The following is a 23,330-nucleotide window of genomic DNA, read 5'->3' on the forward strand; positions in this document are numbered from 1 at the left end:
GCAAGAAATAACATTCTCAAAGAGTGCATGGACTGGGGGGGGGGGGGTGCAGGGCAGCGGGTGGGCTCGCACCATCTGACAAAACAAACAGCAGCAAACTGAAATATCTTATTTCCCCCAAGATGGGCAGCCCTGGAAGCATCACTTTCCTATTGACATGGATATTTGGCGAGTCGGTGCCTTACACGAGTTCCTTTTTTTTTCTTAACCTCACTGAAACCGGACATCCTCTCTCAGAGACTTGTCCAGCGTAAACGTCACCAAGACAGGCCATAAGTTTTGGACTTGACTCCGGGAACACCAGGGACTGCACATCTTCCTTTCACAGCGGTTGACTCTCAGCACCCTGATGGCTTCTTCAACTCCGAGAAAGGGGGTGGGAGAATTTGTAATTGGACTGAAGTGAGTTGTTTCCTTTTCCTTGAAAAGATTCTTTCCCGTGCTCTCAGCTTTGGTGGTTGGTCCCTTGGCTGACAGAGGCTGGTTCCCTTCCACTGTCATCCTGCCCTCCCACTCAGACTCAAGCGGCCTCCACCAGCATAGTCCTAGACCCCTGAACGCCCTGAAAGCGGGTCGGTCCTGAGGAAAGGCCAGGTCCTAGCCGTCCTGCATCCAGTCCAAGCCCACACTGCCACCTGCTGGCTGCCTGCTGTCAGTGCTCAAAGCAAACATGTCGGGCCCCTGGAGAGGAGCACTTCCCTTCTCCCACTTCCAAATCTACTGACCGCGGACATTAGCAGTTGGAGACAGGACTTGGTTGGGTTTTGGGCTGGTCTGCCACCTTTGCGATGTTCCATGAGGTTTAACCATTCAAGCATTCCATTTTCAGGAGTCCCTCCTGCTCGTCAGTTTCTCTCTCTGGGCACAACAGCCTGATGCCCTAAGCCCATCTCCCCGTATGCAAAATAATTATTCCTTGGTCTGAAACACCACTGTGAGTGGCTCGGGTGCCACCTCTGTGCTCTGGGGCCCTCTCCCTGGGAACGAATGTAGCGGCCCTCATGGTGATGGTGTCCAGTCCCGTGCTGACTCCAACCTGAACCACCCCACGCCAACACCCGGTTCCAACAACACACAGGATCCCCCTGGATGGGGTGGGCTTGGCATTTCCTGCCTCCCCCATCCATGACACAGCCCGTGTCCACATACAGTGCCACATGCAATGTCCTTCTGCACACTCTTACAAGGAAACTAGCCCCCTCTCTCTGCCAGGGCCTGACAGTTGGAGCCAAAGAGCACACCCCAGGCAGTGGGCGCAGCCTGGGGCTCATTAGGGCCCCAGTGAGATCGGAGGTGACAATTCTCAGGATGGCAGGAACAGGAGGGGGCAGGACCAGACCCTGGGACAGGAGGAGGGTGCAAGGGATTGATGAGGAAGGTGACCCGGGAAGCACCAAAAGCGAGGGGGCCGTGAAACAAGGAAGGGAAGGAAGCCAATTCAGGGTGTTGTGGTCACGCGGGTCCCCTTCCGAGGGGCACGAAGTGGAGAGCACACCTCACAGCCCCCTGCCAGGAAGAGGGGGTGGATTTCTCCCACTGGCTCTCAGACTCTCAAGGGTCACTGTTGGAGGCCACCCTTTGGAGAACATTAGCCCTGCCCCCCTGTGCAGCTGAGCGGACTTCTCTGGCCAGAGAAAGTCTTCAGACAGGGGGGTTGCAGCTGCTGGCAGATAAAGTCCTCTCCACTGTCAGCATGGTCTGCCACTGTGCCAGTACCTATGGACACGGTGCGTTCCAGGGTCTCGGACAGGGCGTCAACAACATCTGCCTCACGCGCGCAGCAGAAATCGCCAGACGGAGGAAGGACCGTTGATACAACGTATGGCTGCCCGCAGCTGCTCCTTGGGACACCGACCGGCTCCACCTGGCCAAGCCCACCCGCACATACACACCCAGGGCTCTCTCACACCAAGTTCCTCGCGACACCCTCAGACACACGCCCACGTGGAGCATCACTCAGCTCCCACTACGCTTGCGCAGGTGGCTTTGGGGCACACACACTAGTGCCCCCACACTCAGAGCTCACACCCTCCGGGGTCCCACATGCACACTCCAAGGCCACCCACTCAATTCAGGCGTCACCGCTGGTGTCCACCTGATGACTGACCAGGTTGTGGGCCACGAACCGTGGAAGGACAGGCAGCTTCGATGCGTGAGACGGCAAATCTTCTGTCATGGGCTCTGCTCTGCTTGACCTCACGCTGAACCTCTCAGGCCAGGTGAACTCTCTCAGTCAGAGCCAATTACCGGGGTCAGGCCGGTATTTCCGGGCTGCAGCAGGCTGGGCACGCCCTTGCCCCCAGGGTCCCAGCCCAGCTGCGCCTGCTCAGCGTCTCTCCTAGGATTCCCGGGGCTCCAGGCGCCCAGGCCCAACGGTCAGGGCCCCAGCCATGCCACACTGACTCCCCACCCGCCTGACCCCTGTGGTCCTGGGGCCGCCCAGCCTTCTGCTCCTTAGCTTGTGGCTGCCTGATCCATGACCCACCACAAAACTGGCACTATTTGGATTACAGGGTAAAAGAAGGCGGCTTTGGGGGAACCCTCCACCCTCCGGCAAGCTCTGAGCACCGTCACCCACCCCCGTGACTCACTGCAAGAGACAGAAACCCAATTTGAAACTTCTTAAGCAAGAAAAGATATTTACTGGCTCACAGAACTAAATTGTCTAAGTGACAATTCTGACTTCAGGCATGGCCAGATCCAGGCAGTCCAAGAATATGGGCAGGTGTATGGTCTCTCTTGGTTCTGCTGCCCACCTTCATCCTCCCACAGGAGCAGTGGCTGTGGGCACCCCAAGTCTATGTTGGCAGGCTCATGATCCAGCCTCAAGGGTTATCTTACTGCCGGGCTCCGACATCTCCCCCTCCCCCCAGCCCTTCCCTTGCTGGACTGTTCCTGCGTGTCTCAACCATCCTTGCCAGACTGGGGGCCCAGGGTCAGGATTCAAGCTGGTTCTTCTCCGGGTGGTGGGCCCCGGGTGGGGGGAGGTGGCGGTTTGTGGAGTGGACAACTAGCGAGAATATTCAGTTCAATTCTGATGGAAACAGATTCCTCCCTGTGTTTCACGGCCTTGAGGACAGTAAGTACAGCGGTCCAGACCTGGGAGCCCCAGACCAGACAGCGCCCACCCCTGTTCTCCCCGTGGCCTCTGAGCTGCTAGGCTTGGCAGGGGATTTGGGAAGCTCTGGGCAGCAGGGACAGCTCTGAGGGAAGGCTAGGTGCTAGGACCCAGGATGCTTGGCTGCCCCCTCTTCTGTCATCAGCTCACTGTGTGACCTTCGGCCAGATCCTTTCCTTCTCTGGGCCTCAGGACCAGCCCCCCAACATATCCCCAGTGCTCCCCCTCACCTCCCTCTGCCCCCGGCATTGTCACCAAAGTTAGTCACCCTGGCAGGCAGAGAAAGCAGGTTCTCACTAAGCCAGTTACTCCCCGAGGGCCCAGAAAGTGTGAACACAAAGCCCACAGTTCAAGAGGCTACAGAGGCCCAGTGGGGAGGAAGCAGGCACTGGAGGAGCTGAGCTGACCCCAGCACCGAGAGCACAGGGAGGGGAATGGTTCCGGGCACCCTGCCCGGCTTCCCCCATCGTGATCTCGGTCCACCCTGGAGAGACGGTTCACAGGCACGATGGGTTCCCTGAGAACCGAGGAGCAAGATGTCCAGAAAGTGTGAAGTCGTTACATCAATAAGTAACTAACACACGGTGTGGGTGTGGTGGCGGAGATTAACTTGTGTGTACCAAGTTGTTAAACTTTGGCTATGAATAGGAAAAAAGATACAAACTGTTTTATACACACACACACACACCACCACCACCACCACCACCTTCCTCCGCCTGGTGACTGCCTCTTCAGCACAACTCGGTGGCCTGCAACTCTGTATATCCCCCTCCCCCAAATCTGCCATTTCCATTCAGTGCTCTTACAAATCTTTGGTATCAAGGAAAAAGCACGGCCTTGGGTTTCAGATAGTTTGGGTGTGGTTAACTATGTCCTCCAAAGGTGTCCAGGCCTGAATCCCCAGAACCTGGGAATACGTTACCTTCCGTGGCAAAGACCCTTCGCAGGTGTGATTAAGGACCTTGAAATGAGGCGATTATCCTGGGTCATCCAGGTGGGCCCAAGGTGATCACAAGGGTCCTCACCAGAGGGAGGCCACAGGGTCAAAGTCAGAGAAGATATGATGAACTGAAGCAGCAGGAAGAGAGAAATGAGAGATTTACACCCACTACATTCCAGAATGGAATGTAGCGGGGTCCATTTTCAAGCAGTACTCCAATTGGGAAGTGACTTCCCAACCACAGGGACAGGAATCTCTCTGGCCACTGAGCTCAGCAAAGACTGCAGGAGGCAGGGGAGCTAGAGACAGGAAGCAGAGAGCTCGCAGATGTGGTGAGCCCAGGTCTCAGGCAGGTCCAAGGCCAAGAACAAGGCAGATGCCCTTCCCGGTGACTGGAGGGCCAGGAGGCCAGCAGAGTCACAAAGCAACCTGAGGATCAAGAATGCTCGGCTGTGTAGAGAGCGTGGGTGGCTCAGTCGGTTGAGCATCCAACTGCGGCTCAGGTCATGATCTCGCACGCAGTTCATGAGTTTGAGCCCCTGTGCTGACAGCTCGGAGCCTGGAGCCTGCTTCAGATTCTGTGTCTCCCTCTCTCTCTGTACCTACCCCCCGCTTACATTCTGTCTCTCTCTCTCAAAAATGAATGAACATTAAAACAATTTTTTAAAGAATGCTCGGTGGTGTTACTACAAGGTCATAACACCCCCTCAGTGGGGCCCTCCAGGCTGCGAGCCACCCAAGGGCAGGGACTTTATCTCCTTTGCTTCCGAAGCCCCCAGGCTGGCATGGACCAGGGACACGGGCTGGCTGCTCAAGGATAGCACTTCCCCCAAATAGCATAGGAGAACATGGAAAGGGACCCCGCATCTAAGAAGTTGGGAGATAGAACGCATGCCGCTCCCTCCCAGCAACTCACACCTGCTCTGTGAGAAGTCCTAAAGCCGAGAAGCCAAGGGACCGTAATTAAACCAGCAGAATCTATTTGGCCACAGGAAACTGTTACTCCCATAAGACTGATTACAAACCCCACCAAGTGCTCCTTATGGAGCACACTTTGAGAAATGCTGACCCACATGGAAGGAGTGAGTCACCAAGTGGCTGAGTGAGTGAATGATGACTTAATTAAGTATTGGGTGAATGAATGGCAGGAAGGAAGGAAGGAAGGGAGGGAAGAAAGCTGAAGGGAAGGAAGGAAGGAAAGCAGGTAGGGAGGGGGGAGGGAAGAAGCCTGGCTCTAAATATTGCTCCCTACTCCTATCTCCCCAAATTCACTTTGCCCTGCCTGGTGGTAAGGGGCTCAGACAGTGGGGGTGAATCAGGATCCTAATGGGTGCTGCCCTATTTATACCTGGGTCTGTTTTAAAGGGAAAATCCTGTTGTTTATTTAATGTGCTTCCTCCTTAGGCAAGGCTGGGGTATGATGAAAGACATTCTAGCATGATCGCGACTCCTCCAGGGCCATAGGGCATAAATGGGATCTCAGGTCTGAGAATAAGCCAGTGAACTGTAAAAAGACAAAAAAAAAAAAAAAAAGGTGGAAAAAGCAGGGAGGGAGGGAGATTGTTCCCCCAAAGCAGTCCCAGGATTTGCGTACCGATCATCTGGGAGGCAACCCTGGGAAGCACAACAGGAATCGGGAATTAAAACAAGGGTGGGAGAAGAGCCACTCATGAGGAGGTGGGCACTCATGAGCAGGTTACTGCAGGGGACAACCGGGGATGATCCCACTGGGGACCCCCTAAGAGAGTGGAGAACACACCCCAGAACTGTCCTGCCTGGGGCAAGAAGCTGGGAGTTCTATCCACCCACCCTCCTTGGCTGGTGTTAACACCCTGGGACTTGGAGTCTGTCCCACACACACCTGCAGCCCGAGAACATTCTCAAGCATGAGGGATAAGGAGCCTTAGCTGGTGGCATCCAAAGTGGGCTGGGGTTATGGGCTGGCACGCAGTGTCGGCTGCAGAGGGGTGTAGACGGCTGTGGGCACCGCTGTCTCTGTTTCCCCATTTGTTTAGGGGGCAGGGCAAGGACAGAGCCCGATCTCAGCTCTGCTCCACTGGAAGGAGGTGGCACAGCCCCAGCAACCCTCGGGTCTGAGCCCCTCAGAGCGACAAGCAAAGGCAGAGCCGGGCTGTGTGTGGCTTTCTCTTTTGCTAGCACAACTTCCTCTTCAGCTTCCTGACTGAGCAGTGGGGCAGGACGGAGGCGGGCCAGCCTGGGCCTGGCCTAGAAAGGCCCACACAGCTCTCCTCGGCACCCAGCCCCTCGGAGCCACCATGAGCCAGCCCCAACACCCTGGGCCGGGTGAGGCTGCTCCAGAGACCCTCCTGGGTGACCTCATCAGCTACTACCAAGAGGAGGCAGGGGCCGGCCGGCTCCGGGTCTGCAGGCAAGCAGCCCTCACCCACAGGGCCCGGCGGTTCTCCGACATGGGGCCCCCCCTTCAGCTCTATCTGCCTGAACTTGTGGCCTCCAATCTGCGGGCCACTCACTCCCAGTGGGCACCCAGCCCTACCCAGCCTGTCTGCCATGAACTGGTGCAGGCACTAGAGTTCCTGGAGCTAATATCTGTCAACCTACTCCTGTTTCCCTGGAGGAAGGAAATCAGGTCCCTGAAGGTAGGCACCACCATGCCTCTGAGCAAGGGGGTCTCGGGTTGGAGACGGAGCTCTGCCTCTGGGGGAAACAGCGTGTCCATCATGCCCACTGACTTTGGTCCCATTTTATAGTTGGATAAACTGAGAGCCAAAGAGGTTAATGCAACTTACCTATGGTCACCAGCTAGTAAGTAGAAGAGATAGACCTCAAACTCAGGCAGCACACCTTCCAACCGCTAAACTCTACTGCCTCTCTAAAGACAAGGAACCAAGGAGCTCATAATAAACAGGGGAAGGAGTCTAGCTTTGGAAAGCTTTAATCTCTTCTGACTCCAGGCCAGGACTCCTGGGTTGGGAGCCAGGATATCGGAGCCTCACCCCAGCTCAATCTCTTGCTATGTGACTTGCGACAGGTCCTGTCCTGTCTCTGGGCCTCAGTGTGCCCTTCTGTAAAATGGGACAGAGGATAACATGATCATGGACCAGATGTCCCTTTGGCCAAATGCCCCAGCCCAACGGCTTCTCAGGAGCCTCCAGTGCCCCCCTGGGCATCGGCCCTTGGTCCTGCCTGGCCATTCACAGCCACTTTGCTGGGCTGTGTCCCACCTCTAATAAACATCCCTGTTTGTTCCAGACATACACTGGAAACTTTGCCTACCGGGTGCAGCCTGTGCTTTCTGAACAAACACTGCACATCATTCTGGGCAGGCTGGGCTATGTGGCCACTTCTGAGGCGGAGTTTTCGCTGGTCCAGGCCATCAGCAAGGAGGACGCCAAGCAAATGGTGTTTGAAATCTTCCTGGCGAGAGTTACATGTGAGGCCATTCTGGGGACCTCGAGCAGGCAGGTCCTGGGACTGGGCAGAGAGAAACCCTACCGCAGGCGCAGCTCCAAGAGAAAGCTGGCGAAGGCCCACAACTGCCCTGAGGGGGCCCAGCCAGGCCCCCAAGAAGGGCTGGGATCTGAGAGGGCCCTGGCTGAGGGCCCTGACCATCAGAGCACTGTGCCAACGGCCCCGAGCCTGTCCGAGGTCTCAACATCCCCCCGCACCCTCCGTGCCGGCCCCCAGCTCCCCCTGGACTCCCAGCGCCATGCCAGCACACGCTCGGACAGTGAGGAGTTCTTGACCTGCTACAGTGACCTTGTTCTGCACCGGACACCCCTGTTCCGCAGGGACTTTCCCCTGCGCGGCCTGAAGGGAGACCAAGCCCAGGGCGCAGCCCCGGCTCCCAGCCCACCTGCAGGTGAAGCGCTCACCTCCTTGGGCAGCAGCGGTGAGTGGTCCCTGGTCCCCAGTGCAGCTCCTGAGAGCAGAGTGGTCACCATCCCCAGGCAGCCCCGGCTGACACCAGGCCCCCAGTTGTCAGGGAAATCCTTGGACCCAAAGCCAGAAGCACAGCCGGAGCCGGCCACCCCTGACGCAGACACTGTTCCTCCAAACACTTCCTCGGAGTTGGACGAGCTCTGTGCACACCTCTCCCACCTCCTCGGACCCCCAACTCTAGCAGACCATCCTGAGGGCCTCCCAGGCCCTGGGGTTGAGGACACTAGACAATCAGAACCTCTCACGGGGCTAGAGCCAGCCGCTGAGGCCGGTGGCCCAGACAGTAGGATCACCCAACTCTGGAGGCCTACTCAGAACCCCCTCATGTATGAGGGCCCCCGACACTATGTTCCCCCAGGGGAGCTGGAGGGGCCAGTTCTGACCCAAGAACACCACCCAGGCAATAGCTAAAAAATGTCACCCCTGGATAATACAGGGACAGAGACCCAGACTGCTCTTCCACCAGGGAAGCGACCCCTTGGAGAGGTGGCAGATCTGGAACCCACAGCTTGTCAGGGGTAGGGATCAATCTGCTAAGCAATCCATCTGGTCTCAAGTCCCACCTACTGACTGTGTGACTTTGGGCCACTCACTCCGGCTCTCTGAGCCTTGTTTCCTCCCCTGTGTGGTCGGACCTGCTCACAGGAGGCTGGGAAGTGTCCGTGAGGTGAGGTGAGGTGGGCACAGTGCCCCTCGGTGCTTCCCTTGGCGGGGGGTGCTTCCGGTCCCTTCCCATCCCCACTAAGTGTGTGACCCTGGGCATCTCTGAGGGGCAGTTTCCTCCAGCATCCTCAAGGGAACTGTCACAGGACAGGTGAAGAAAGCTGTGTAGATAACTACACCCTTAATGCGCTTAGACTACTCTGTCAGCCTCCCTGCTCTGTCTGCTAACTTCTGGTTAATAGAGAAGAAAACCATTCCCGGGAGCGCAGGATCACACGGGGGCTCTGCATCCATGGGTTGGGGGCTCCACTCATCTGGGCTGCGGCACCCCCTCCCCCAGCCATCTCTTGCCCCCACACGTGCACACGCACCTCACAAGTGGGCACATCCAGAGGTGCTGCTCTTCCCACAGTATTCCCACCCGCTCGCTCCAAGCAAATGACCCCCATCTCTTTGTGAGCTAAAGCCAGAGAGGATCCTGTCTGAACCAAGTCCTGTGACTTTCTTGCTCAATTCTCCCCAGGGGCTCCCAAGGCCACACCAAGCCCCACAGGCCCCTCACTATCCTTTTGATCTCATTTCCTGCCTCTTTCCCCCCAGCCTACTGCAGACAAGACAAACTGGCCTCTTACAGGTTCTCAAACAAGCTAAGCCCACCCCTACCTCCCAGCCTCTGTGCAAACTGTTCCCTTTCCCCACTCACATCCCGTCTCTATCTTTCCTGTCATTCACAACTCACCTTAAATGTCACCTCCTGGAGAGGCCTTCCATGGCCACCCATCTATCACATCAACTTAGTTTTCTGCACAGACATTTTAAATGTACTTATTCATTTTCCATCCCCACCCCCGCCCTCCTAGAATACAAGCTCTTGGAGAAACTTCATCTTGTCTCATTCACCTCTGTTTCCAGGGATCCATCAAATGAGTAGAAAACTTAGAAAATACAGATGGACATAAAAACAAAAGCAGCAGTTACCATAATATCCACCACTGGGAGACACCCAATGTTAGGATGTTAACGCAATTCCTTCTGGTCTTTTTTTTCTAAATTTGGGATTGTAGTATTTACAGTGTTGTGTTCTGCTTTTCTTTACCACGAAGGGAGTTATTGTAATTAATTTTAGATTTAAAGAAAAGTTGTGAAATAAGGCAAGGAATTCCTTTGGAACCCTCACCTTGTGTCCCCTGAAAACGACATCTTATATAACTAGAGTATGATGATCAAGAACAGGCAATTAACACGAAGACAGTATGATTAACTAAACTACAAACCTTTTTTAAATGTGACCAGTTTTCCCATGACTACCCTTTCTCCATTCCAGGATCCTTTCCAGGACCCCATAGGGCATTTGTCCTTTTTCCTTCATCCCTGCCGATCTCTGCCCCAGTCTGTTACAGTTCCTTAGCCTAAGTTTTGTCTTTCCTCATCTTGATGCTTTTGGTCAAAACTTAATACTGATTTTGTTGAATGTCCCTCAGTTTGACTTTGTCTGTTTTTTTCTTTTATAGTTGAAGTGAGGTTATGCATTTTTGGCAAGAATACTATTAAAAATGATGCTGTGTCCTCGGTGCATCTTACCAAAGGGTTCATCTTATTACTGGTGATACTAATGTGCTGCATCCCTGGAATAAACCGCTTGTCCTAGGAGCCCTGGTGCCTCTTACTGGAGAATGATGTTTAGACACCAAGACCCGGGTGCCAGGTGTGCTGTTACTGGGTGTCATTGCTTCCAAGCCCACTCGGGGGGCAGTCAGGAAACATATGGATGTGTACTAACCCAGGCATATACATATGTGAGTTTATTTCCAAATCTATATAGAATTTTAAAACCATGAGTGTTTATGGATTCCTCTGATTTTAAGCCAATGGCACAGGGTTGCTTCTACCTCACCCCTTTTACTTATAAGTTCTTTCTGTAGAAGAGAATGAAACCTGGCTCTCTTAATCTACGGTCTACTTGTTTGTTCAGGTCCAATACTATAGTTTTAGAATTGCTGACCACACCTCCGTAGAAACACTTTTAAAACTCTATCATAGCATTTATGAAGACTAATTTTCACCTTCACTCTCACCGTATCAAGGTACTGTTTTCCACAGTTACTCAGGTGACTTCCTTACTTCCCCACCCCTCTGGTGTGGTCGTTTTTCACTTGTGATGCTCTTAGGGTCAGCTGTGTCTGTATTCCGTTTTCCATTCCCCCTACATCCTAGTTGATCCTGTTGGTTTATTTCGGGGGCAATGGGACACTTTTCTATGGTTCTAAGAGTCAGTTATACAAAAAGACACATTCACACAAGTGTCATTCCCTTCTCCTCCCTGCAACCACACCTCATCTTTCCCTCTCTACAGCCTCTGCCCACCAACCTATTTAGTTTCTGGATCATCCTTCATTTCCTTTGCATCTGTGTATTTTTTTAAAGTTTTTATTTATTTTTGAGAGAGAGACAGAGCACCAGCAGAGGACGGGCAGAGAGAGAGGGAGACACAGAATCCGAAGCAGGCTCCAGGCTCTGAGCTGTCAGCAAAAAGCCCAACGTGGAACTCGAACTCACAAACAGTGAGACGTGACCTGAGCCAGAGTCAGATGCCTAACCGACTGAGCCACCCAGGCGCCCCTGCATCTGTGTATTTTCTTGGGTCTCTTCTTATACAAAGGGTAGTGTACCAGAGATACTCATTTGGACGTTGTTTTTCACTCAAGATTGCTTTATGTCCTGGAAATCATAACTGTTCAGAAAGAGCTTCTTCATTCTTTTTTCCACTCCACCGTGTGGCTGTGCCATAGTTTATTTGACACTCTGTTACGTACAGGTCTTTAGGCTGTTTCCAGTTATTTTGCAGTTAAAACCAATGCTGCAATAAATAACCTTGTGCATAGATATTTTTATATTGTAGAAAGTACATATTCGATACCACAAGCAGGATCCCTGGGTCGCAGTGTAAGTGCATACGTACTTTGTCGGATGTTGTCAAACTTCTCTCCAAAAGGGTTGTACAAAGGTACACTCCCACCAACGATGTACGTGAGTACTTGTTCCCCACAGCCTCACCAGAAGAATGTGGTTTGTTTCCCCCCACACACCCCTGTCTGGTAGGTGAGTCAGTGTTCTTTCAGTCCGTCTGGGCTTTTATAACAAAATACTACACACCAGTGGCTTATACACAACAGAAATTTATTTCTCACAGTTCTGGAGGCTACAAGTCCAACATCATGGTGCCAGTATGGTGGTGTTCTGGCGAAGGTCCTCTGCCGGGCTGCAGACTGCAGACTGCAGACTGCCGACTTCTTGCTGTGTCCCCACACGGTGGAAGAGGCACGGGAGCTCTGTGGGGTTCTTTTACAACAGCACCGAATCTCTTCATGAGGTTCCATTCTCACGCCTAATCTCTTCCTCTTGAAGGTCCCCTCCTAATACCATGGCCTTAGGCATTAAGTTTTCAACATATGAATGGGGGGTGGGAGGACTACAAATATTCAGATCATAGCATCTGCTTTTCTCTGAATGAATGTGAGTGTTTTTCACATGTTTAAGGGCCATTTTTATATCTTTTTTTGTAAATTGTCTTTCACATCTTTTCCTCGGTTTTCTATTTGGTTTTTGGTCCTGGTCCTTCAATTTTAAAGAATTCTTCATGGATATTTAGGAATATTAGCCCTTTGTTACATATGTTGAATTTTTCTCCCAGTTTGTTAACTGTCTTTTGATTTTGTTCACGCTAGGTTTTATCACACAAGTTTTAAAATTTTTACTTAGCCAGAATAATTAACATTTGGTTGCCCCTGGATTTTGAATCATCATTAGGAAGCTTTCCCCTACATCAAGGTTTTAGAGACGAATTCATCCACATTTTCTTCTGGTACTTGAATGGTTCCAATTTCTACATTTAGATCCCTAACCCCTTGGGAGTTTATATGGCATTAAAATACGGATCTTTTATCTTTTTCCAAATGGTGACCTTAGCCACCATTTTTGTTAAAAAGTCCATCTTTACCCCAATGATTTGAGATGGCATCTTTATCATGTAAATTTCTATATGTATTTACGTCTATTTCTGGGCTATTTTATTTCACTCTTCTAATCTATTCATGCATCAGTTCCACACTGTTTTAATGATACAGGTTTTACAGTATGTTTTACTGTCTAGTAAGGCTAGTTCTCCATCACAGTTTTTCTTTTTCCAGTGGTTTCCTGGTTATTCCTTAATGTTTGTGTTTCTATATAAAATTTAGAATAATGTGTATAATTCCATAAAATAGACTGTGGTGTTTCTACTGAGATTGTATTAAATTTGTAATTTAATTTAAGGGAGAACAGACATCTTTACGTTGAGTCCCCCTATCCAAGAATGGGATGCCTTCACATTTGTTCGTCTTATTTGGTGTCTTTGAGGAGTGCTTTAGCATATTTCTTGTATGTTTTTGTATGTATCTTGTTAAATTTATTCCAAAGTATTTAATGTTCTTTGTTACCACTGTAAATGGGATTTTCACTACCGTTATAACCTGTTTATCATTTGCATATGCTAGTGTTGTATCCTGCTACTTCAGTAAAATTCTATAGTTGGTGTTGGTTTTATCACTGAGTCTTTGGTGTTAATTCTCTACCCCAACAGAAGGGAGTGCTGAGGCTGCAGGTGCCTTCCTGCCTTAGTGTGGGTTTTCTCAGGGATTATTTCAGGATGGGGGGTAGCTATGAGGAGCTAAACTACATGCTTCATGAGTGAAGGGAGGTGTCTGTCCTGGCCACCAGTGTGCACCTGTCAGCCAGCACAGGGCCTGGCATACGGCTGACGCAGGGCAAGTGCTGTCAAAAGACAGGGAGAGAATCGAGGCCTGCTGACAGACTGCCTGGGGACAGACTGCAAAGATGCTGAAATAATATTTGCCCCATAGCCCTGATAAACATTCCCCCCTCCAGGAAGGTACAAGAGTGTCTGGTCTCCTCTCCAGCCAACTACAGAGACGTGGAAAGGGTTTGAAGGAGCAAGAATACCTGGGGTCTGGCACCGCTCCAGACCCTCTGTGTGTATCACTCATTTAACTCACCCCTTTGTAGTCTGTGCAGCCTCTCTCCTTGTGAGGGAGAAAACAGAATCCCAGTGTCCAAAGGAGGAAGAAACAGAACCAGAGAAGCAAGGTGACCTGCCCCAGGTCTTGCAGCCAATAACCGGGGAAACTGGGATCCCAGCCCATATTCTGACCCCAAAGCCCAAGTCCCATCCACAAAGCCAAGTGGATCCCAAAAGGTAAGATTCACTGAACACTTAACTGGTCACTGTTCATTTTCCTGGGCATTTCCTAAGATGAGCCTGGAGTTGCCAACATCTACCCATCCCTGGCTACAAATAAACCTGCTCTGTGCCTTAGGGAAAGGGTGAGTGAGAGGTCACCTGAGCCCATGGGGAAAGAGGTCTGCCGGCAAATAAGCAAGAAAACCACTCGTTTATTGTGTAAGGAACTCCAGGGCCTTGCTGGTGCAAGAAGCAGTGTCATTTCTCACGGCCTGAGGAGCAGTTATGTCTCTCCCAGCTCTCCCTCTCAGGCCTCAGGATGCCAGGTGCAGACCCAGAGTCCCCACGAGAAACAGGAGCATTTATAAAAAGAAAAGAAAGGCCAGTTGGTTGCCCCATACTCTGCTATTCTAGAAAGGTCATGAGGCACTTTACAGAGGTAAAGTCCCGAAGGTCAGCCTCAACCAGGCCTGTGACCTGAACAGATACATCAAGGTGGTCCCAATTAATTGGTGAGAGCGTGTGCCCACGCCGCTCTGACGGAAAGTGCCAGTCACTGCAGCTGCTGCCATTACTCGGCCAACGAACTGCATTCCAGTCAGTTTTCCAGGAAACATCAGGTGAACTAACATTTATGGGACACTTACTGCCTACCAGGCCCTGGTCCAGACCCCTTCCATATGCCAGGTCAGTTATCCTCACAGCCCTGAGAAATGAGCAATGCTCCCATTTGATAGATATGATAACCAACACTCACAACACATTCAACCACCACCAAGATGCCAAGTTTTCTTGGAACTCTGGGATGTCCAGTCCTAGAAACTTTAAACCCAGGGAGTTCCCTGGACTCATCATCCCCGGGAATGGTGTTAGAAAACAGTCTCAGGCCCACCCCAGAACTGGATTCCACTCAATTGGAAACTCTGTGGGTGGACCTGGTAATCCGTGTTTTAACATGCCCTCTGGGGATTCAGATGTACTGAACCTGGAGAACCAAGAGCTAGAGATTCCCAAAGGGCACAAAAGCCAAGAGTCATCAGCAGCTTGCAGACTCCCTAAAACAGTGCTTTTCCCAATGTGTGTTCCGAGGAACCCTGGCACTTCTGGAGATTGTTAATGGATATCCCCCAAATGAGGGGTTCTACTGTCAATGAGTCTGAGAGTCCCTGGCTTACATAAGGGTGAAAAGGTGTTTTTCTCACAGGACTGCTTGAGTTTATCTAAACTAATGTATCTTGCGCATCTTAGAGAAAATACCCAGGTGGTGCTTCCCAAATTTCCTGGACTACGGAACCCTCTTTTCTCAGAACACCTGTTACTCTCTCCTACAACACCTGTGTTCCACAGACCCCAGCCTTGAAGAACAACAAGCCAAGAAATGCAGAAATTCGGGAAGAGAGCAGCAAAAGTGGATACCCACTCTGGATTCCGCAAGACTAGCTCTCTCTTAGCTTCTGTTTAATGACAGCCTTTGGCAAGCTCACTATCTTATGTAAACTAAAGGAACACAGAGTTCACTCCGCCTTCTTAGAGGAGCTGCGGGGTTGGAGTTATTAGGAAAAGAAAGCCCTGTGCCAGTGACCCTGGGGCCCTGGGTGAGTAATCCACCACCAAAGCCCAGAGGCACCAGGCGGGGTATTATTATTATTAGATTTCCAACAATGGAGGGCTGACATTTCCAAAAGCTCGTCAATTACTTTAATAACTGTAATTCTTCTGGGTGGAGAGGCCACAGGGATAAGTATTACTCATTCCACAGATATGTGAGCATTTGATGTGAGCGCCCCCATCTGGCCCCAGGGCTCTAGGAAAACAAGATGGCACAGATTCAACAGCACCCAGGGGGTGGGTAGGTTCTGGAAACGCCTTCTACCTTTTCTCAGAGTTGTACACACTTCAATCCTTCCCCAGGTCTGATGGTGGGGGTCTGGGGGAGTCCCAACTAAAGGTCTCCAACTGATATATCTCACAGGCAGGGACGGGTACACTTATCTAGGTAAGCAGCTCAGGTGGAAATGAAAGAGGACATTCTTTACCAGGAACCACGGTTTGGGGAGGGCCTCCTGAGAGCCAAGCTGTGGGAGTGCATTATACTGGTGGCCTCTGCCCTTCCCGGGCTACACCCAGCGCAGGAGGCGGGTCGAGCTGAGGACACTGTGGTCCCTGGCAGTGAGGGTGAGGTGATGTGAGGGCACAAAGGAGGGAGAGAGGGTGCCACAGCACTGACACCACATCTGTGGCCCAGCCTGTGGGTCCTGACTTCCTTCCTGTCTTTCCCCCACCTCTAAGGCCTCTAGAAAAATCCTGTTAGAACCTTCTGGCTTATCTTAGTTGTGCCTTGCAAAGGTCCTCATCCACATGAGAATTAAAGTATGAATGGGGGACAGACAATATGTCCTGATGCCTTCACTAGCCAGCGTAGGAACTCTGGCACCATCTTGGACAGGGAAGTCCCTGGAGGAAGGAAGCCACAAACCAGGAAGTTGAGCTGGGAACAGAAAGCCAGAGAGAGCCCGGGATCCCATGGCCTCAGAGCCACCATACCAGTCCTGGATCACCCACCTCTGCCCTTTTACGTGCAACAGAAATACACTTCTATCTCATTTTTTTTTTAATCACCAGGTACATGAACTATTTCTGAATGATTCTAATCATGCATTTTGCATATAAAATTAAAAATATGAAGTATAAATCAGAATTATTTCACTAAACATGCTGAGTACAAGAAGATGTATATGCTATTAAACATTTTTTTTTTTAATTACCAAGGGTCAAAGCCGCTGAGGTGGCTCTGGGGTATACTCATGCAATGCTCTACAGAACCCCACCTCAGGGTAAGAATGGGGCAACACCAATAAATCTGGAACATCACTGCCCTGGCTTGCCCTGTCAGCAATTCAAGGAGCCAGCCCCTGCCGTGCCCCTCCGAGCCATTCCTGGGAGTCCCTGAGGAGTGCCTCCCTCAGCTCTAAAAACTAGGTGTCGTGCCTACCGTGTGCCATCTGCCCTTTTCCTGCCCTGCTCCATGACTCCTGATGTCACCAGCCCTGCCTGCCACATGGGGAAGGCAAGCCTCATATGTGCAAGCTGAGCACCAGCCATTTTGTGTGACATACGTGGGCTGGGAGACTTTTGCCACCTGCACTGGACGCTGCAGGTACACGGCATCCTGTCCGTGGTGCCAGAGCAAGAGGATGGCGAGCTTTTTTGGACCCAAACCTCCTATGTTAGGAAAGATGGGGTTTAGAAAATGAAACCACATTATCCTACTGGCAAAAGGATGCTGCAGGGAGCTAAAATCACTGGCCTAGGAAGCACTCCAAAATTAACCTCAGGTTTTCAGTGAAGAATTTATTGGCTACTACAGAGCAAGATTTTATTTATTTTTTAAAATTACATTTCCCCCAAAACAGATGCTCAAATTAAGCTGTGGGGAAAACACTGGACTGTTCATCTACAAATTCCCAGAGACTTCCCTGGCCCGTCAAGATCCCCGGTAGCACAGGCTCTCGCCTCCCCTGGGCATCTAGTCAATCACTGACATTTGGGCTGAGAGGCTCATCCCCACGGGGCTGCCCCTCATCCTGCCCGCGTAGCCCAAAATTTGGTCCAGGAGTCACAGTCTTGCCCCCTTAGTGCTCCCTCTGGAACTGGACCACCAGAGCACCTGTAACCCACGCAGAGTCAGACAGCTGCACGCACAGGTGCCACACTCCCGCAGAGGCCGTGGCGAGGCCTTCCAACCTGCGTTTACACCAACCGCTGCTCAGGAGAGCTGAGGCCTGCTTCCCCAAAGCTCACAACTGGCCCTTCTCTGTGTCGACAACAGTCTTCTGATCTCCACCCACCTCCGAAATATCAGGAGTACCAGTGCTCCAAGAGCCTTTGCTTGCGAGCCCTGACCTTCTTGTCCAGACTGTCTCCTAAGAGAATGTTATTTCTCTCTACTTCCCACTGGTCTCAAGGGGCAGCTATGGCTGTGATGTATTGTTACAGCTGAGAGAAGCTAAGATATATTCTGAACCAATAAAGATGAGTTCATGCTCTATGATCCAAGGTGTCCCCTTCATGGAAAAACATTTCAAAAAGACTTAAGGCCACTCAGGCCTCACCCACAGCCCACAGACTCTCAGTAATTCCAAGGGCAAAGCTCCTCACACAGGCCATCACAAGGTAAGAGAGCTTCAGAAGCCAGGGCGCTGGTGCCCCTTTCCCCAGCTTGGCACCGGGCAAACCACCCAGGCACCAAAAGCCATGTCCCTGACATGGAATTGGCAGCAGCTCAGGCAGGCCTTTGTCACCAAGGACACCAAGCACCGTGCAGAAGTCAAAGCACGATTCTCTCCAGGACACGGAAGTCCAGATGATGAGGTGGGAAATGCCGCAGCAGCCTCATGCTGGGAAAGCACCGGACGCTGGGCTCAAGCCAAACACAGCACAATTTTGTGAAGGTCCAGGAATGCTGACTGTCCTCGAGAACTGCTCACATAATGAGAAAATGAGGATGCTGGCTCCACGCACTGCTGGCTCTCCCCACACAGACGTGAGATCTCCAGCAAGGGAAGACAGGCTCTCAGGATGACAGGCAGAGAACATTTCAGAGTCGCCGAAAGTCTGAACTGTGCCAACTCCACCGTCACTGGCTGTGTGACCCTGGGGAGTCCCTTGGCCTCGCTGAGCTTCAACTTCCTCCCTGGGATGTAAGGGCGACTACCCCACCCTCCTGCGTGGCGGGGAAGGGTTAGGGACTCCAAACCCAGCATGAGGTCAGGAGGCTCTTCCCTTAATCAGAGGGACCCAGCAGTGGGAAACCACCAGGAGAGGCACTGGGGGAATGAATGCAAGGCTACGACCACCAAAGGGCATGACAAACCCACTGGTCCCATTTGTCATTTACCTGCAAGGACCAGAGACCCAGGATGAAGACACTGGCAAAGAGGAAGAGACCATCAGGAAAACAATGTGGCCAAATATAAAGCCCTCCCGGAAGTTGATTTTCCCACATTGCTCCTAACAGCTAACTTGGCAGCAGTGGGCATTTTTCTGGCATGATCTTTCCTGTCCTATGAGCCATGTTTCTGATTCTCTGGAGTTAGTATGCGGTCCCGGTTTTGTTCAAAGAGTTCTAACATTTTCTTCCTGTCGTGGTCAGCCTCAATCACCTGGAAATTAAACACATGGATCACCGGGCTGCACTTGACCTCAACATCCTCCTCCCTTCACGATGAAGAGGGGGAGAGGTAGAGACAGGCAGGATGAAGTGGGAGAGGCAGAGAAGCCCAAGGTCACAGGCAGAGAAAATGGAAGCATAAAAGCAAAACAGCACCCGGTTCTAGGTCAATTCATATTCTCAACTGTGTTTTCACTTAAGAATCCACTACAGCTGTCCCTGTGGCCAGCCCACGAATGATGGGTTTTTTTTTTTCCCCATCATGTTATATTATCCAATCATGAGGGGGAAAAAATAGATTTTACTTCTTCAAAACTCCAGCACAGTAATATCTCACTTTTCGGCAACCTCATGGCCCACGAGCACCATGAGTAGAAGTATTTGAGAAGCCCAAACAGATGTCCCTCAGGCCATGCACCAAAGTCTGTGTGCGGCCCTCCCTTGCATCCCACGCTGTGCACGCACTCCTGACAGTCTTAGCACCCATCTGCCTGCCTCAAGAAATTCAGCAGCAGCAAATCGGAAAACGAGGGGACAGGGAAGCAGGGAAACACGGATGGGGCGGAAACAGCGACACAGTTAGAAGTGGCGTGTGTCAGCAGGAGAAAAGGGGGCGGCTATACAAAGCCAACGCGGGAGCTCAAACACGTGAGTGGTGTGGGGCAAACAGTCCTACACACCTCAGCACCTCCTAAGGGCATCGCTGGGTAACAGCCCAGGACAGCAAGTGGTGCTCCTCCAGACGCCCTGGGTCACCAAGAAAGGGGGCAGTGAGGCTCTGCGCCTGCTATCCACTGAAGAAGGGACGGCTGCATCGCAAAGACCACCAGCTCGAGTGCTTAAAGCCAAAATGCACGTCTAGAGGCTTCAGCCATGGGGGACACTCCTTCCCTGGTGAGGCTGGATAAGTGAGATGCTACTGTGGCCACCGGTGTAATGACACTGGGACAGGTCACCTTCTCTCAGGACTGTCAGCAACTAACTCTGAGACTCAGTCCAGAATGGGGACCGGGCCAGAGAAAGAGCCCTTTCCACCCTCCCTGCTTCCTCCTTCTCGATCCTCCAGCTATGAAGGAACTCGGGCTTCCCCGGACTACAGAGTGGCTGACATTCCCTGGGTCACTCCTCCTTCTAGAAAAGTCTCCTGCCCTGCCAGGGGAACTTACCAGAACAGGGGCTGCCACAGGGAAAAGGCCTCCTTTGAAGAGCCACTCCTCATAGAGGCGGTGAAGAGCATCCAAGTATTCCTGCCAGGAAACACACACACGCAGACACACACAGACACAGGCTGTCAGGAGCAGGGAGGGGGACAAACCTCTCCACCAAGGGTCTTAGGCAGGGGGGTGAATGTTGATGACCACAGGGCAGTGGCTTGGACAAAGGAGCCTACAACCGCTGACCTGGTCCAGGCGGACAGCAGTAAATGCAGCGGCTCCCTCTGGCAGCCAGCTCGGGCAGGGCAACAGTCAGAGGCTTCACTAGGGCCGTGGGCTCCACCCCTCCCTGCTCCACTGGTGCCTTACGCACACCCTCCCACCTCGCTTCTCACACTTCCTGCCACTTCTCCAGCAGCAGGGCCATCAGCTCCTTCATGGTGGAGCCCACAGCTGCCCCACAGCTGGACAGCCCAGCCCTGGGCAGCCTCTGACCCCTCCCCTCTGACCTTCCCTCCAAGAGGACAATGACCCTCACTGGCCTAGGGAATCCCATTCCTGCTGCTCCTACTCCCTAGATGACTTACAACCTGTGGACCCTCTAGACCATGAAGACCAATTTCATTTAAAAATTTTTTAATGTTTATTTATTTTTGACAGAGAGAGAGAGACACAGAGCATGAGCAGGGGAGGGGCAGAGAGAGAGGGAGACACAGAATCTGAAGCAGGCTCCAGGCTCTGAGCTGTCAGCACAGAGCCCGACACAGGGCTCGAACTCACAGACTGCAAGATCATGACCTAAGCCCAAGTCGGACGCTCAACTGACTGAGCCACCCAGGTGCCCCATGAAGACCAACTTCAGAAAGCCCCACGAGGTGGAACCCAAGGGAAAAGAGGCCCGGACATGCCCCTAAGCCATTAGTGCCTCTGCACAGGCAGGACTGGACAGCACACACTTCCACACGCACAGGCCAAGGTGCTTTGGCTGCCCGTGACCACCTCCCCAAGCAGCAATTTACTGCCAGCCCGGAAGTTCTTACAGAAACCGCACTGACAGCTTTTCATCCACCACTGAGTTCTCCCTTGGCAACAACAGGATTGTCCTATAGGCCACGTCAGAAATATTAGGATAATGGCTTGGCTAATGGCTTAGAGGGACTCCAGACTTGTCATTTCTTCAGAACATCTGTGTCACTGCACAGAGTGGCCATGCCCTACCTTGGCATGGCCCAGCCCCACTCCACTGCACCCTTCACTCCTGTCTCTGGATTTCAAAGGAGCTGCCTAGAGAGAGGCCCATGCCTTCACGGCTGGAATCAACCTTTCTGGTGCCCAAGGAAAACAAGGCTAGGCAGGCCTCAGGAGCAGGACAGGTCTTCCAGGGCCCCAAGTCCAGCCCATCCTGAGCTCAGACCCCCACGACACCCCAGTAAATGCCTGCCAGCCTCTGTCTGTGTACCGCCAGAGGCATTCGTGTAGGGCATTCAGTTCAGTACTAACTGAGCAACTCCTAGGTGCCAAGTCCTGGGAAACATGCTGGGGATGCAAAGGGAATAAGATCTAATCTTTAAAAGCTCACATTTTGATGATAGATGGGGAACAAACATACAAATAGTTTCAGTATGCTTGTCCTTAGGGCTGTGATCATAATACACCCAGAGGCTAGAGGAGCACAATGGAGGGAAGGTCAGGGAAGGCCTCCTGGAGAAAGTGACATCTGAGCTGAACTTGGAAGGCAAAAGAAACCACCATACAAAGGCACATTTATGTAACTACATGGTGAGTGTGTGTGTGTGTGTGTGTGTGTGTGTGTAGCCACAACTAGTCTCTATGGCCAGAGCATGAAAAGCAGGAAGTGGAGGGAAATAACACCAATCGGGCAGTGGGGACTTCAGCCTAGACAGCGGCAAGGCACTGAGGGCTTATGGCTGGGAAACTGCATGAATGGCATTCTATACTGGACACATCACCCAAGCAGCAATGTGGAGACCAGATTTTGGAGGGAATGTGCGTAGTGAAGGACCAGGACAAGGAGGGCAGTCCAATGGCTACAACAGTCCTGACTACAGTCCATGTAGCCCTGAGCCAGGACCCAGAAGGGCAAGATGCTGGGCAAGTCGTAGAGAAGGCCACCGCCAAGCCCAGCACTGCACTAAGCACTGGGGATGCAGTGCAGGTGGGAGGGCACGTTCTAGCGAGGACCCAGAGCTGGGCGCAGAGGCAGGTCACCTTCAGGAGGTAGTCAGGACGAGCCCTGGGGGCACCTGGACAGGGAGTGGAGAAGGGACGCCTCTGAGCACAGAGGGCGCCAAGCAATGAGTCCTGAGCCACAGGAAGTGAGGTCGGTCTGGACTCTGCACAGGGTCTCCAGCCACAGAGGAAGTCAGAGTTTACCCTCCTGCATGCTCAGTTCCCGTTTCTTCCTCTGTGACAACAGCACAGTGACCTCACAGAGGGAAGGGCCAGGCTGCAATGGACATGGTTTCCCGGTCATTTTGAAGCAGGTTAAAGAGGGCTCTTACCAGGGAAATGACTGTCTCCTCCTCCCTGCATCTCATCTGTAACCTCTGATAACAGGTCTCAGGGGTGGTCCGGAGATAAACTGAAATTTAAAAAAAATCATACATGGTTCTAATTACTCTGGTTCATGGCTTGGAAGTCAAAGCCGAGGGGAGGGGGAAGGAAGGTGTGTGGGCAAGACGTGTAGAGAAACATCCGCCAGTAGCTCTGAGCAGAAGACACAGACCACAGCCAGCTCACAGCCCAACCGCTCACCAGCTGTGTGGCCTGACAGGCATCTTGACCCTCATCCCAACTTTAATTTTCCTTCCATGTCACCAGCCCCACAGGGTTGTTGTGAGGGTGAATGAGCTTCCATGCATACACAAAGCTTAGCACAGGGTCTGGCACAGTGGGTCCAGCCAAGCGCGTCCTCACTGGGGGAGGAAGGTCGGGAGGGGCCTCTCACCTATCAAATCAATGGACACGTCGATGTTCCTCACAATCCAATCAAACCATTCTGCCAGAATCACATAGTCCACTTCAGGCATCTTCCCACTATAATGAGAGTTATTAGGGTTTTATTCATCAGAAGGACCTGTGGATGGCTTCCGTATAAAGGGCATGAC

At 52.0% G+C, this 23,330-nt stretch overlaps 2 protein-coding genes across 6 annotated transcripts in view; one reads left to right on the plus strand and one right to left on the minus strand.

Annotated features, from left to right (window-relative positions):
* The first annotated feature begins 6,232 nt into the window (after positions 1-6,232).
* LOC102965996 (spermatogenesis-associated protein 2-like protein) lies at positions 6,233-11,101 on the plus strand. Its single transcript, XM_007090385.2, has 2 exons — positions 6,233-6,676; positions 7,290-11,101. The coding sequence occupies exons 1-2, from the start codon at positions 6,335-6,337 to the stop codon at positions 8,388-8,390; spliced, it is 1,443 nt and encodes a 480-aa protein (XP_007090447.1). The 5' UTR covers positions 6,233-6,334; the 3' UTR covers positions 8,391-11,101.
* A 701-nt stretch (positions 11,102-11,802) lies between these two features.
* The window catches only part of TK2 (thymidine kinase 2), a 34,233-nt gene continuing 22,705 nt past the window's right edge, over positions 11,803-23,330 (minus strand). For all 5 annotated transcript variants that reach the window (XM_042968037.1, XM_042968035.1, XM_042968036.1 and 2 more), the window contains 4 exons: positions 23,171-23,259; positions 22,725-22,804; positions 20,215-20,295; positions 11,803-19,040 (listed from right to left, as the gene is read on the minus strand). In XM_042968037.1, coding sequence (XP_042823971.1) covers positions 18,942-19,040; positions 20,215-20,295; positions 22,725-22,804; positions 23,171-23,259 — 349 coding nt within the window. In that variant the 3' untranslated portion in view covers positions 11,803-18,941. The remainder of the gene's footprint in view (positions 19,041-20,214; positions 20,296-22,724; positions 22,805-23,170; positions 23,260-23,330) is intronic.

This window comes from Panthera tigris, chromosome E2 (assembly GCF_018350195.1).
Source record: "Panthera tigris isolate Pti1 chromosome E2, P.tigris_Pti1_mat1.1, whole genome shotgun sequence".
Taxonomy (NCBI): Eukaryota; Metazoa; Chordata; class Mammalia; order Carnivora; family Felidae; genus Panthera; species Panthera tigris.

Excerpts from the sequence above, each read along its gene's own strand:
- LOC102965996 (XM_007090385.2), top strand. The coding sequence starts at position 6,335 with ATGAGCCAGCCCCAACACCCTGGGCCGGGTGAGGCTGCTCCAGAGACC. Across the intron at positions 6,677-7,289 it reads AGGAAATCAGGTCCCTGAAG|ACATACACTGGAAACTTTGC; the intron begins GTAGGCACCACC and ends TGTTTGTTCCAG.